General features: G+C 37.1%; 1 protein-coding gene across 3 annotated transcripts in view; it reads left to right on the top strand.

Annotated features, from left to right (window-relative positions):
* The window catches only part of rap1gds1 (RAP1, GTP-GDP dissociation stimulator 1), a 46,941-nt gene extending 37,314 nt beyond the window's left edge, over positions 1 to 9,627 (top strand). For all 3 annotated transcript variants that reach the window (XM_062994157.1, XM_062994158.1, XM_062994156.1), the window contains 7 exons: positions 1,515 to 1,646; positions 3,537 to 3,671; positions 4,957 to 5,082; positions 6,256 to 6,395; positions 6,978 to 7,104; positions 7,468 to 7,596; positions 8,759 to 9,627. In XM_062994157.1, coding sequence (XP_062850227.1) covers positions 1,515 to 1,646; positions 3,537 to 3,671; positions 4,957 to 5,082; positions 6,256 to 6,395; positions 6,978 to 7,104; positions 7,468 to 7,596; positions 8,759 to 8,886 — 917 coding nt within the window. In that variant the 3' untranslated portion in view covers positions 8,887 to 9,627. The remainder of the gene's footprint in view (positions 1 to 1,514; positions 1,647 to 3,536; positions 3,672 to 4,956; positions 5,083 to 6,255; positions 6,396 to 6,977; positions 7,105 to 7,467; positions 7,597 to 8,758) is intronic.
* The last annotated feature ends 4,216 nt before the right edge of the window (positions 9,628 to 13,843 follow it).

The raw sequence follows: 13,843 nt of genomic DNA, 5'->3' as shown, positions 1-13,843 counted from the left end.
ATCTGTGTAAAAGATACAGTAAAACCGATAATACAGTATAATGCACTGCATTTAAGATTACACTCTAACACTCTAGAGCCCCATACACACACACACACACACACAAACATATACATATAATTTTAAATATACACACACATATACTGTAAATAGATATACACACACATTAACTCTATTATTATTTTTATAATTTTTATAAGTGTGCTATAATTAGTCTATAATACTATAATTAACTGTAAAGAGTGTGGGAAGACAGTGGCCGGCAATAGTGTATTTGAGACTGGTTCTAATACATTTAGAATTGAAAGGCTGAAAAAGCCCAATGCATCTATAAAACATTACATGTGGCGATAAATGCACTGCCCAAGTGTCCCCTCTCCCCACTGCCTTTTAGTGGCAGGCAGCAGCAAACAGATCATCAGACGAGGCCATGTTGACCAGATTGTTAGTTATTTACAAGTCAATATTGCCTGTATGGACAGTGATTTAAAAAAAAAAAAAGTGAACCTGTAAAACTGCGGTGTTAAATGCGATGCGGTCGAAAATTTGGGTGCACCTAACTTTTGTGCTGGTGCACCTAAGAAAAAAAGTTAGGCGCACCAGTGCAACCAGTGCAAAACGTTAGTCTAGAGCCCTGTTGGGCCAAGGGAATGCCATGATATGGCAGCCCAAACCATCACTGATCCACCCCCATGCTTCACTCTGGGCATGCAGCAGTCTGGGTGGTACGCTTCTTTGGGGCTTCTCCACACCGTAACTCTCCCGGATGTGGGGAAAACAGTAAAGGTGGACTCATCAGAGAACAATACATGTTTCACATTGTCCACAGCCCAAGATTTGCGCTCCTTGCACCATTGAAACTGACGTTTGGCATCGGCACGAGTGACCAAAGGTTTGGCTATAGCAGCCCGGCCGTGTATATCGACCCTGTGGAGCTCCCGACGGACAGTTCTGGTGGAAACAGGAGAGTTGAGGTGCACATTTAATTCTGCCGTGATTTGGGCAGCCGTGGTTTTATGTTTTTCGGATACAATCCGGGTCATCACCCGAACATCCCTTTCAGACAGCTTCCTCTTGCGTCCACAGTTAATCCTGTTGGATGTGGTTTGTCCTTCTTGGTGGTATGCTGACATTAACCTGGATACCGTGGCTCTTGATACATCACAAAGACTTGCTGTCTTGGTCACAGATGCGCCAGCAAGACGTGCACCAACAATTTGTCCTCTTTTGAACTCTGGTATGTCACCCATAATGTTGTGTGCATTGCAATATTTTGAGCAAAACTGTGCTCTTACCCTGCTAATTGAACCTTCACACTCTGCTCTTACTGGTGCAATGTGCAATTAATGAAGATTGGCCACCAGACTGGTCCAATTTAGCCATGAAACCTCCCACACTAAAATGACAGGTGTTTCAGTTATTTTGTCCAACCCCTGTATATCACAATTATATTTGTGACATATTGGGTTATATCTTGTAAAGGTGAACTCATGGTATTTTATTTTATTTTCCAGACGAATCCATGCAGAAGCTGTTTGAAGGCGGTAAAGGCAGCGTGTTTCAGAGGGTTCTCTCCTGGGTTCCATCAAACAACCACCAGCTTCAGTTGGCTGGAGCACTGGCTATAGCTAACTTTGCTCGTAATGGCAAGTGTTGTTTGAAAAATACAAGTACAATAAATAGCATATGTAGGAAGTATGTATGTAGGAGATGGTGATCTGAAATCGGGCTTAACACAACAATGAAAAATAGTTGCTCCAGTATGTTTATGTTCTACCATTTACAGTGACTCAGTATTACATACACCAGACGCAGACATGCATACTAACTAATGCTGCATGCTCTGCTGCTTCTTGACCAAATTAAGGCTTGGACACTGCAGGGAGGATTCCTCTGAGATTTCACAGTGTTTATAGAAATGCCTTCTTGACTGAATATACTGGAGTTAATTAATACTCTGTTTGCATGCATTTAAGTGAGAGGTGTCAGAATATAGTTTGCTGACAGCCAAGGCATCAAATGAAAGTCAACTAAAACATGAATAAATGAAAAACTCATCTAATCCTACTATTTCTAGCATTCAATTGTACCAGTGTTGTTTTCAGTAGTACTCAGTATTTGTTGTTGATTAAAAAAAGTAATTAAAATAAATTCTTCCATATTGGCTGCCTGAATTAGTCATTTAGCATTTCAGCCATTCCAAATGTGACCTCAACAACCACTATTTACTGTATGGGCAGGATTACACATGCTCTTGAATGAACGCTGAAGACACACTTGGGTGGCATGGTGGCTCAGTGGGTAGCACTGTCGCCTCACAGCAAGAAGGTCCTGGGCTCGATCCACAGGTGGCGCGGTCCGGGTCCTTTCTTTGTGGAGTTTGCATGTTCTCCCCTTGTCTGTGTGGGTTTCCTCTGGGGGCTCCGGTTTCCTCCTACAGTCCAAAGACATCGAAGTAAGGTGAATTGGAGATACAAAACCAAAGAGTGTAAAACATGATGTTAAAATCCTAATAAATAAATGAAGACACACTTTAGACATCTTGAATATGGGCTTGTGTAGTTAAGTCATTGGTTGTGCACATGCTCAGAGGTAAATGTGTTTTGTATTTGACTGAACAGTGAGCTGACGGGGTTATCAGCAACAGCACAAGCAATGACCCATTTTCATTTATATGTTTGTTAGTGTAGGACCCCAATGCACCTCTAGATAGAGTGTAAACATTTGTGAGGTCAGGTGTTGTTGTTAGATAAGAAGTTGTTAGATAAGAAGGCCTGACTTGCAATCTGCATTTAAATTCATCCCAAAGCTGTTCAGTAGGGTTAAGATCAGAGCTCTCTGCTGGCCAGTGCAGGCCTTCGCTTTACACCAAACTCATCAAACCATGTCTTTTATTGACGTTGCATTGTGTCATGCTGGAACAGGAAATTACCTTCCCTAAACTAATGGCACAAAGTTGGAAGCATATAATTTGCTTCATAAGCTCTTTTTGGCAATAGCAAACAAATAGTTTGTTATTCTTGTACTAATCTCCTGTATGCTTCCTGATATAATGAGTGCTATATCCAAACCTGCTATCTTACTACACTATAAATTGTAATTACAGTTCTCTGTTTTTGCACTGTTCTGCCCCCTAGTGGATTATTTAAATTCTCCAACACAGAGTAAGAACGCATTCCATTTACTAAGCGATTGTAATCCCACTCCTCAGCATTTAACACCTACAGCTATACGAATGCTGTTAACAAGTAACAGTAAGTTTAGAGCAAAGTTAGCACTTTACACCAGCCAGTGGACATATTAGAAACTAAAGATAGCATTTTTTGTTTGTTTCATGAGCCCATAATGCAATGTAACCCTGCTATTTAATTGTTAAGTTTTTGTAAAATTGCCATGGGGCTATACATAGATTATTAGGTAACAGGTAAAAACAGACAATAACACAGCTGTTAAGTTGACAATATACAGTACATTATACCTCATGAGCATATTTAATCATAATTGTTGTATAATTAAGTTTTCTCTTTCTCTGTTAGATGGGAACTGCATCCACATGGTAGACACAGGCATTGTGCAGAAGCTGTTGGATCTTTTGGACAGACATGTTGAGGAGGGGAATGTTACAGTGCAGCATGCAGCTCTTAGTGCCCTGAGGAACTTGGCTATCCCAGGTTAGTGTCAAAAATAATTCGCTTTATGCCTTAAAAAATGAACAGAAATGACATTTTAGCCTTCTGTATTAGTTTTTTCAACATTATTGTAATTGTTCTAGTTTTAAGGATAATGCAGCTTTATTTTAAATGCTCAGTTTATGGGCTGTGAACAATGCAATGTGCAAAGTGTGCCTTTTTTCTTATGCAAATGCTAATAATAAATAATTGCACAAACAAAAAAATCTAAACTAAAAATGATGTACATATTGCATTCTTATTTTATTCAATTTACCAACTTTAGGGCAGTTAGCATCAATCCGGTGTGGACAATGTAGTCTTCTCAGTCCTGGGTAAACACGCTCCCAAAATGCCCAAAAAACAAAATACAAATAAAGCAGTATTGCAGCCTCATATGAACAGTTTCGGGAACCACTTTTACTGTAACCTGCAACTGGAATTCTCGCTCATTCTTACTTGATACAAGACTGCTCAACAGTCCAGGTTTGCCTTCGTCTAAATCTCCTCTTCATGAAGCGCCAGGCAGTAGGCCTGCCATTGTCTTGCTAAAATAACTATGGATTTCCACAGAAAAGATGTTGTGCCATTGTCACCCGTGGCGTGAACACTGATGCACTCTCATACCATGACAAATCTTGACTTTTTCACCTTCTGCTGTCAACATTCTTGATGGTCCTTCTTTTGAAAGTCAGTCTTATGATCCATCTGAGATGAGCTTGGCCAAACAGAACATTTTTTTGCCCAGAATTGTATGGCTTTTTGACTTTGTCTTTGCGTAATAGAGGTTCAGATTGTATTTCTTGGTTCAATATGGCTATACTTATCTCAGTAGTATGACATTTGTACATCCGAGTTTGTACATCATGTTGAAAGCCTCAGTTATGAAAATCAATAGCATTTTATGACAAACAAAAATACAGTTTGGCTCACACAGTTCTACCCTTATTCAAATTACTGTGGAATTCCTGCATTTTACTGCTTTATCACACAGTTTGGTAGAGCTACTTGTATTTTGTTATAGTTTTGTATTTTGGAATTGTGGTTAAGAGCCAGTAAAATTTACTTTTTATTTACATTTCTTTTATTACTGTGAATTGAGCCTTAGATGTTTATTTCTGATTAATTTAGGGTACATTGTGAAAAATACTGAATAATTTATGGGGTTTAACAGCACAACACTTTTTTCCTCTTGCTGTGGTGGTAGCTTAACTGCAAAGACCTTAAATCAGGTTTGTACTTTGCATAATTAATGAAGTTATTGTGTATTCCTTTTTTAATTTATCAGTGGTGAACAAGTCTAAGATGCTCACAGCTGGTGTATCTGATGTGGTGCTGAAGTTTCTCCAGTCAGAAATGCCACCGGTTCAGTTCAAGCTGCTGGGAACATTACGAATGCTCATCGACACACAAGGTAGATATTGCTAAAATCATTCAAAGTTGTAAATGATCAAAGAGTTCACAAGTTACAGTATGTAACCAAACATGTTGGGTTAGTTTTAAAAATAAGACGTTTGGCAGGTTTAATGGGTCAGGTAAGAAGTTAGCCTATAATTGAGCTTAAGCTTTAAAACAATGTGCTGAAATTGAATTGCTATAAATTGGGACTTACAGGGGGTTGCCAGTATAAATGACTATCCATGGCATTTCTCTGTATTGGACACATAACCAAAAGCATTAATTTACAGTTGCTTTTTATGTAAAAAAACACAGTTTTGAGCATCAGCAAGTACTTTGTACACAGATTCCGGCACGGTGGTTAAGTGGGTAGCGCTGTCGCCTCACAGCAAGAAGGTCCTGGGTTCGATCCCCAGGTGGGGCGGTCCGGGTCCTTTCTGTGTGGAATTTGCATGTTCTCCCCGTGCCTGCGTGGGTTTACTCCGGGTGCTCCGGTTTCCTCCCACAGTCCAAAAACATGCAAGTGAGGTGAATTGGAGATAATAAATTGTCCATGACTGTGTTTGATATAACCTTGTGAACTGATGAACCTTGTGTAATGAGTAACTACCGTTCCTGTCATGAATGTAACCAAAGGTGTAGAACATGACGTTAGAATCCTAATAAACAAACAAACAAACATACACATTCATTTTTGTTAAAATAATGTATAAACTTAATTTAAATGTAATTTATTCAGATAATCTTAGGCAATAGTTTTAACCAAATTAGAAACTAAATTTAAAATTCATCAAATCAAGGTACAAATCTGAGACTTGCTTGTGTGTTTTGGAATACTGCTATTTATAAAATCTATAAATGCACCTTGCATATCTTAACACCAACACACTATCTTAAAGCTGGAAATAACTGCATGATCAGCACATTATTTGGTGTCACTGCATGACCACCATACTCTGGTAGGTTAGTACAAAACAAACCAGACAACTACTCTTTGGACACAGGAACAATTTTGTTCTTTCTAAGATCATAGAATATTTTGTGCTTAAATTATTTTGATTTGTTCATAACCTTTGTTTCTCATATTCCAGACAATTTTGCACTAATGAAAGTTGACTTATTCCTGTTCTGGACGTGGGTTGTTCTAGGCTTTAATTCAGATGTGTATGTGTTTGTGTGTGTGTTGTAGCTGATGCTGCTGAACAGTTGGGAACAAACCGTAAGCTGGTGGAGAGGTTGGTGGAATGGTGTGAAGCTAAAGATCATGCTGGAGTGATGGGGGAGTCTAACCGCCTGCTCTCAGCTCTTATTCGACACAGCAAATCAAAGGTCATTAACACTGAAAAAACAACTGGTAAAACATGGTATAATCCAGATGTGGAAAGATGATAAATACAATTAAAAATTGCACATTTTGTCTTTAGCAATAAGTACATGCCTGAACTGTATAGGTAACACGAGAAATCATGTCTGCAAATTAAAGTGATTTAAAAATGAAGTAGCTGTTTTCTATTTATGCAGACCATAACATTTGTTAAATAAGTGGCAGTCCCATGATGTGAATCTTTTCTAAGCTAATCACACACCAATTATCTTCAGAATGTGGCGTCAGCAGAGAAAAATGTATCTGATAAACTCAAGTCTTTAAAACTGAGATTACACCAAATGCATTATATGCAGTTAGTTACATCACATCATGAGTAACAGGTCTCAATTATGTGAGTTGATACAAAAGAGTAAATTACCATTTGAAGCATGTATTTGTAAATAACAGTAAAAGCACGGGTAGAAGCAATACATAAATTACAAGTGTGTGTGCAAGAGATGTGGATTTGCATGCACTTCCACATGATTAACACTTGTAACATTAAGGTGTCGTCTGTAGTTCATGTTTGGGTGTTTTTTTAACAGGAAGTTGTACGGACAGTAATTCAGTGTGGTGGTGTAAAGCATCTAGTGACCATGGCAACAAGTGAGCACATGATCATGCAGAATGAAGCGTTGGTGGCCCTGGGTCTCATCGCAGCACTAGACTTGGGTAAGAAAATCATACAGATCAGGGCTTTATTTGGTGTGAAACTTGAACTAAGGCTAATAAAGGCTTATTTGCCTACACTAATCAATGTACTGATTAACCATTTCATCTGGGTCACTCATGGAAGTCTACATTAAACCCAGTCCCTGAATAAACTGCATGTTAAAACTTTCTCTGGTCTTTTATTGTAATGAGGGGTAGTGGTCAGACAATTTAAGTGAAGACAATGGCAGTCGGTTTCTTAAATAAGGGTCTCATATTGAGAGATTTATTTATATGCAAGTAAATTAATGTTTTTTGGAAAAAAAACTGTTCAGTCTACAGTAAGCTTTGGTAATTTAAAATGTGTGTCATTTCCCCCGACAGATTCAGCAGAAAAGGATTTTGTGGGAGCCACTCTGGTGCAGGTCCTACATAAGCTGCTGAGTGAGGAGAAGAGTGCGCCTGAAATTAAATACAACTCCATGATCCTCATCTGTTCAGTCATGGGCTCAGGTGAGCGATTTTAATAAGTAAAGGTTTACTTTAGACTTGGTCTAAGTTCTGTTTTACTTTCAGTTTCAGTAATTGTTTTCAAAATAATAAGATGAGGGTGGCAATAATTTTGTCCGGTTCATTTTTATGTGGAATGATAGCAGATTTTACTTTTTTTCTTAGCTTTTCTGTGTTGTTCCAGTACAAATAAAAAAGTGAATAAAAAAGCATATGTAATTGTAACAGATTTTCTGGGAGAAGTGCAGGGCTGCTGATATGTTTAGCTATGACTGTACATAGTATGCTAGGTAGCTAGTGTTTAAAAAATGGGTTTATTTTGGTTCATTTTCACAATTGGATACTGTTACTTTAATTGTTGACAATCTAACTTTTGAATAGCCATTCTGTAAAAGAGTGACAGTTCACTTGTATTGTGTGGAGCTTTTAAGCTACATTAAATTGTGCTTACATTATTCTATTTTGACAGGATTTGGCTTAGGTTTACAAATGGCTGAGATATTGTTAATTGAATGGCTGATACAGAATTCTTTTCTACCTGTGACCAATCAGCTAGTTTACTGTTAAATATGACAGTGTGAGCTAATGTTATGTACAATGCAGAGCAGTAGCAGTTCAAGTAATAAATGAATTATTTCATTGTTTATTATTATTAATTATTCATGGATTTGTTATTATTTTTAATATTTGTAATACTCAAAGTTGGGACAGAGGCAAAATACAAGTAAAAAATCAGTAGTAAATTAGAATTTATGAAAACGTTTGTAAAAAAGACTTTTTGAGTGTGTTACAGGGATTCAATTTTAAATTAGTTTATATTTACAAAATACAATGAAGTTGGTCAATAATAACATTAAAAATATGTGGGGTCAGAAACAAAATCTAAACTGTCACCATATGCTTAAATTAATTTGTTTTAATGAGATTTTGGAACCATTAAATATTAAGCTCTGCCATTGATTGAAAGCTGCTAAAATACAGAGACACTGCCCACAGTCAGTCGAGCTCTGCACCACCACCAGTCAATCAAGCTTTGCACCAGCAATGCATGCTAGTTAGCCCCTGAGTTTAGTGTTTTCTTGCAAGTCAGTTTTCAAGGTTGTTTTAAAAGGAAGTCTGTGTTATATGTGCTTTGTAATATTTCAAATTCTGTTTCTTATTTTAGAACCACTGCATAAAGAAGTCCAGAGCCTGGCATTTATTGATGTGGTGTCCAAACTCTGCTCTCATGAGAACAAAACGGTGGCTCAGCAGGCATCGCTAACAGAACAGAGGCTTACAACACAGAGCTAAAAGACTCTTCAACACACACACACCATGCACACACACACACACACACACACACACACACACACACATTCTCTGCCTGCGAACCCCTCCTATACTCACTCTTAACCTACTGACTGTCATTGTCTCCTACTGTCATGTGCCAAGGTATTCAGTCCTACTCAGCCTCTCTGCTAGAACTTCTCTCTCACAGCTCTTTTAACGCATGCATTTACTACTTCAGACATCGTAGACAGCCTTTTGCAAAAGGTTGTGTGAATGACATATTGGTGTGCAAAAGACCTTAGCTGTGATAAACAAAGCACTCACATCTTAGACGGAAACTGCAAAAAAAAGTAGACAATAAGTTCACGAGGGCTAGAAGAGAAACTAGCGTAGCCATATGTCCATGCTGTGTAACGTTCATTTGTTCTGTGTAGCTTGAGTACCTGCTGATTTCAAAATTTGCATGTTTCTGAATAGTCTTATTTAATGCGGTATCTGTTCTCCGCTAGCCAGACTTTGCTCTTATAACCCCCCACCCTCTGTTTTCCACCTTCTCTGATCTTCAACCTGTACGAGTAGAGATCAAAATGTGGTTGTACTGTATATGGGATATTAGGACCTGAAAGAACTCTTAACATTTAACTTTCAGGCCTGAATGCCACTGGTTCACATAGATGAAGTCAGTTTACTAGAAAAAGAGCTAATTCTGTATTACTGTTGAATTTGGAAACATGATTTACAGTCGATGTTGAAAAGAGACAATTGTGTTTTTATTTATTACTGAGTTGTTTTATCAGCTTCACTGTGTCACAACAAGTTCATGAAGGTTGTCTGACCATTATTACAGCTAATCAGGACTGTGTTTACAATAATTAAGTAACCGGTTGCACTTGAGTGTCTGCTGTTGTAGCACAATGTCTTTACATTCATAATATTGATGTATCGATATAGTGATTATTGATAATTGTGTTGCCTTTACAGCAAGTGTACCAACACAGTTCAGCTCAAAATGAAGTGGATTAGGGATGGGCATTTTCACTTTCTATTAGTAGTCAATTGGTAAAATGTTTAACTGGTTTAGAATTGTAGATATGATATGTTTTATGTTTAAAGCATCCAACAAAAACTACTAACAGCACATGAATGCAGTTCAAATAACACTTATTATTTATTTAACTGATGAAATGTGCTTTGTTCATGATCAGATGCCTATAACAGGGCAGTTGCAGCTTAGGTATTAGACCAGTGATCTGAATGTTCAAGCCCCACTAATGCCAGATTGCAACTGTTACACCCCTGAGTTGCTTGCATTGTGCTTGGACAATTTTAAATGTCGTAAATATATAAATAACAGGAACTGCCTAAACTAATAACACAAACTTGTCCTTTTAGTTGTCCTTATTTGACACATTAATTCATCATTTACTGTTCAAAACAGTAATGCTTCACAGCTGGGATAAGGCTTTGCTTTGTGATCTGTCCAGATGTTCTTTCATCTGTATTTTTGTTGAGACTGAGCCTTTACTTTGTTCTAGAAATTTCTGCCAAATATTTGCTGTTACTTTTGGTGTCATCTTTGCAGGCTGTTTACATATTGTAGGAGTAGCAGCAGAGCTGTATTTAGTTTATTTTAGGACTTATTGTGGGTTTGGGTACACTTCTGGGCAAAAAAAAATGGTCCAAACCTAAAATTCCTTTTAATGGTCCCAAAAACAAATCATTGGTCAAGAAATAAGAACTAATAAAAACACACTCCTGAGATATTTGTTTTGCTCATGATTGTACACTCAGGTATTTAAAAATGCTTTTGTAGCAACAATTGCTTTCATCAGTGATCATCTTTCACATGAACACATCTTCCTTGTGAAGAACAGCCCCCCATACACACTTTTAACTCAGAGTAGTTGATCAGTGTGTTTATTGAAGTCATAAAAATGTGCATCACCTACTAACTGAGCTTTATGCTTTATGAAATATTCAACCACAAAGCTGTCATAAAGCTTAGGACAAAACAGATATTGCCGCCTTAACAACAAAGAAAAAAATCTGTCACCTGGGACTGGGTTTTACTGAGAAGGAAATTACTTTAAGAATGATCATGAAAAAGTATGTCATTTTAAATTCCACCTTACTTGTGATATATAGGGTCCTGGCAATCATGCAACATGGCCGCGAAAAATTTACTTCTGGTTTTGACAAGCAGAAGAAACTATCCATTAGATCACTAATTACCCAAAGATTAGTAAATTGAAGAAAATATGTAATAAGCCACAATTTTTGACTACCCACTTTTTGTATGACTTTTTATTTGCACATGTATGAGGGAATAACGTACAGTTTGTGTGTTTCAATTAAGCTGCACCTTTAGGTTGGAGTGGCAGGATTTTTACCTCAGCAAAATTCTATAAAAAAATCTACATCTTGCTTAAATAGTTTTGTCACAGTAATTAGGTGTAGTCTAGTTTACATAAACATTCTTTTTTAACTTTGTTTACAGCATAAAAATAATTGAAACCTGTTCAGTCAACTTATACTTATATTAATTATTTAACTGTGCCCATCCCTAATAAGAATCCTGAATTTCTTTGACAGAAGATTAAGAAGACCAGAATTTTGAGGTTTTATATTCGACGGTGGCTGAAATACTGCCAGCATTTCCACAATCCACAACAAGACCGCTAATCTAACACAACCTATTTTAAGTGTTGTCAGAAAATGTTCAGGTCATGTTTGATATTTGGGGAATTTTTTAAGGTTTTGCATGTGTACAGGTTTGTCCTTTTCCAGCCCACACAGTATCTCGGGACATGCATTTCCACTGCATGTTAAGATACTGTTCCACTCTGCTGTGACCAGTTTATGTTCTGTAAATGTTATTTATCAGATTTTTAAAGAACCACACAACAATTCAATATGTCTACTGTAACTGCATTTACGATGAAAAAAAATCAAGTAGTTGTTGTAAATGGCACTGATTCACTGTACATTTTAAGACTGGTTATTAAAGGCAATTGCTGATGAGAACTTGTTTGGTAGTTTTATAGGTAATTCTCAGTTACATTTTCAAAAAATAATTTTAATAAATAGATGCACTGATTAGTTTCCTAAAAGCCATTTTCTGAAGTAGCAGTTTGATATAAGTTCGTCATAGCTAAAGATTATTTTTATCATCCTAACAGTATCACCAGGATTAGCTTGGTCTACTAGTTACTAGATTTGCTAATGTAGCTTGCATCTTTAACTGTGTAAGGTGTTATATAACAGCGGTGATGCCTTACTTAAGCAAATGAAAAATGTGATTGTTATTAAAGTAAAACATTTGGTTAACTGACATTAAATTACAAACCTTATTTTCGGAAAAGTTGGGACAGAAATGCAACCTGTAACTATTATGCAATGAGAAAGCCATACATCCACTCTGTGGAAAACACTACTGAGTTCTCAGGGCCAAAGCTCATCTCAGAAGGACAGAAATGTGTGCTCTGGTCAGAACATTTATTATTTATTTTTTAGGGAAAATGAACGTTGAGTTTTCTGTGCCATAGGTGAAATGGACCATCTAGACCAGTGGTCCCCAACCACTGGGCCACACAGAAAGAATAAATAATTAGAGATTGCTACAAGAGCAATTACATTTCCAACACTCTTCGGGTATTATTGTCCCCAATCACCACTAGGTGGGAGCAGTGTCTCATTGCAGTAAAAAAAAAGCTCAGGATTCACACTGATTTTCCATTCTATAGTTATTCTATTCTATTCTATTCTATCGCCCCTGCCGGTCCGTAAAATAATATATTTTATTAAACTGGTCAGTGGTGCAAAAAAAAGGTTAGGGTCCACTGATCTAGATGTTATCAGAGAAAGGTGGCAAAGCTGTCATGTCAACATCTGTCATGGTATGGGGTGCATCAGTGCCCATGACTGATATATATGTGATGGTACCATCGACGGAGAGGCAAATATTTTATTTTAGAAAAACACATGCGGCCATTAAGGTGACATCTTTTCCCGGGACATCCATGATTATTTTAGCAAGGCCTCATTTTAATTGTGCTAGATGACTTTCATGTATGTGTGCTTGACTGGCCTGATGCAGTCCAGATTTGTCTTTATTGAAAATGTATGGCACCTTATAAACAAGAGAATTAGACAATGGCAACCATGGACTGTCAAGCAGCTAAAGTCTTGTATTAAGGCCAAAGATGATAACATTATTAAATTATAACAATTAGTATTCTCACTTCCCAAACTATGGAATTAACAGAAAAGGTGATGTAACAAAATGAAGCAGTGTGTAACTGAGTCTTAACAGCATGTCCAATTGCAAAGATCAAACCCATGTTTTTTCCCAGAGGTTTTCCATGTACTTTGATTTCTGACCCCCTCCCATAAGTACAATGGGCATTTTGTTGCCCAGCAATGGAATAACATGGTAGTGTTGTAAATCTCTAGTCTTTTTCTTTAGCTTACCTGACAATCACAGAAAAACACATTTAGTAATCCTCTCTTCACCTTTTAATGCTTGCCTCAATATTAGCACTGTTAGTACAATAAAAAAGGCTGTTTACAAAATGAGTAAAATACAGTAAAGTTCATACAAAACTCAGGCTTCTAATACAAAACTGTCTGAGTACTTCAACACTATTAGAGAAGCCTAACACAAATTAAGCCCTTACAGTATGTTTAGTTTGTTTATAGTGTGATGTTTAAAAAATTTTTAATATTAAAATAACTGCTTAATGATAAACACCTTTAATTTTTAAATTCATGTGTTCAAATTCAGCCACAGCAATTGCTGTGTAAGACAGGTGTAACAAATCATTTTTATAAAGAACATCTAACATCTAGCTTCTAACTTTGCAGCAACAGGTTATGAAAGGCTGTGTGCTAGCAAGACTATAAAGACATGAAGAAAAGCCCCAGTGACCTTCTTTCTTAACCAACATCAGCACCCAGCAATACAAATGATCTTTTGCCT

This window comes from Trichomycterus rosablanca, chromosome 4 (genome assembly GCF_030014385.1).
Source record: "Trichomycterus rosablanca isolate fTriRos1 chromosome 4, fTriRos1.hap1, whole genome shotgun sequence".
In the NCBI taxonomy this organism is placed as follows: domain Eukaryota; kingdom Metazoa; phylum Chordata; class Actinopteri; order Siluriformes; family Trichomycteridae; genus Trichomycterus; species Trichomycterus rosablanca.
The sequence above is the reverse complement of the archived record's forward strand: the minus strand, read 5'-3'. Positions and strand labels throughout refer to the sequence as shown.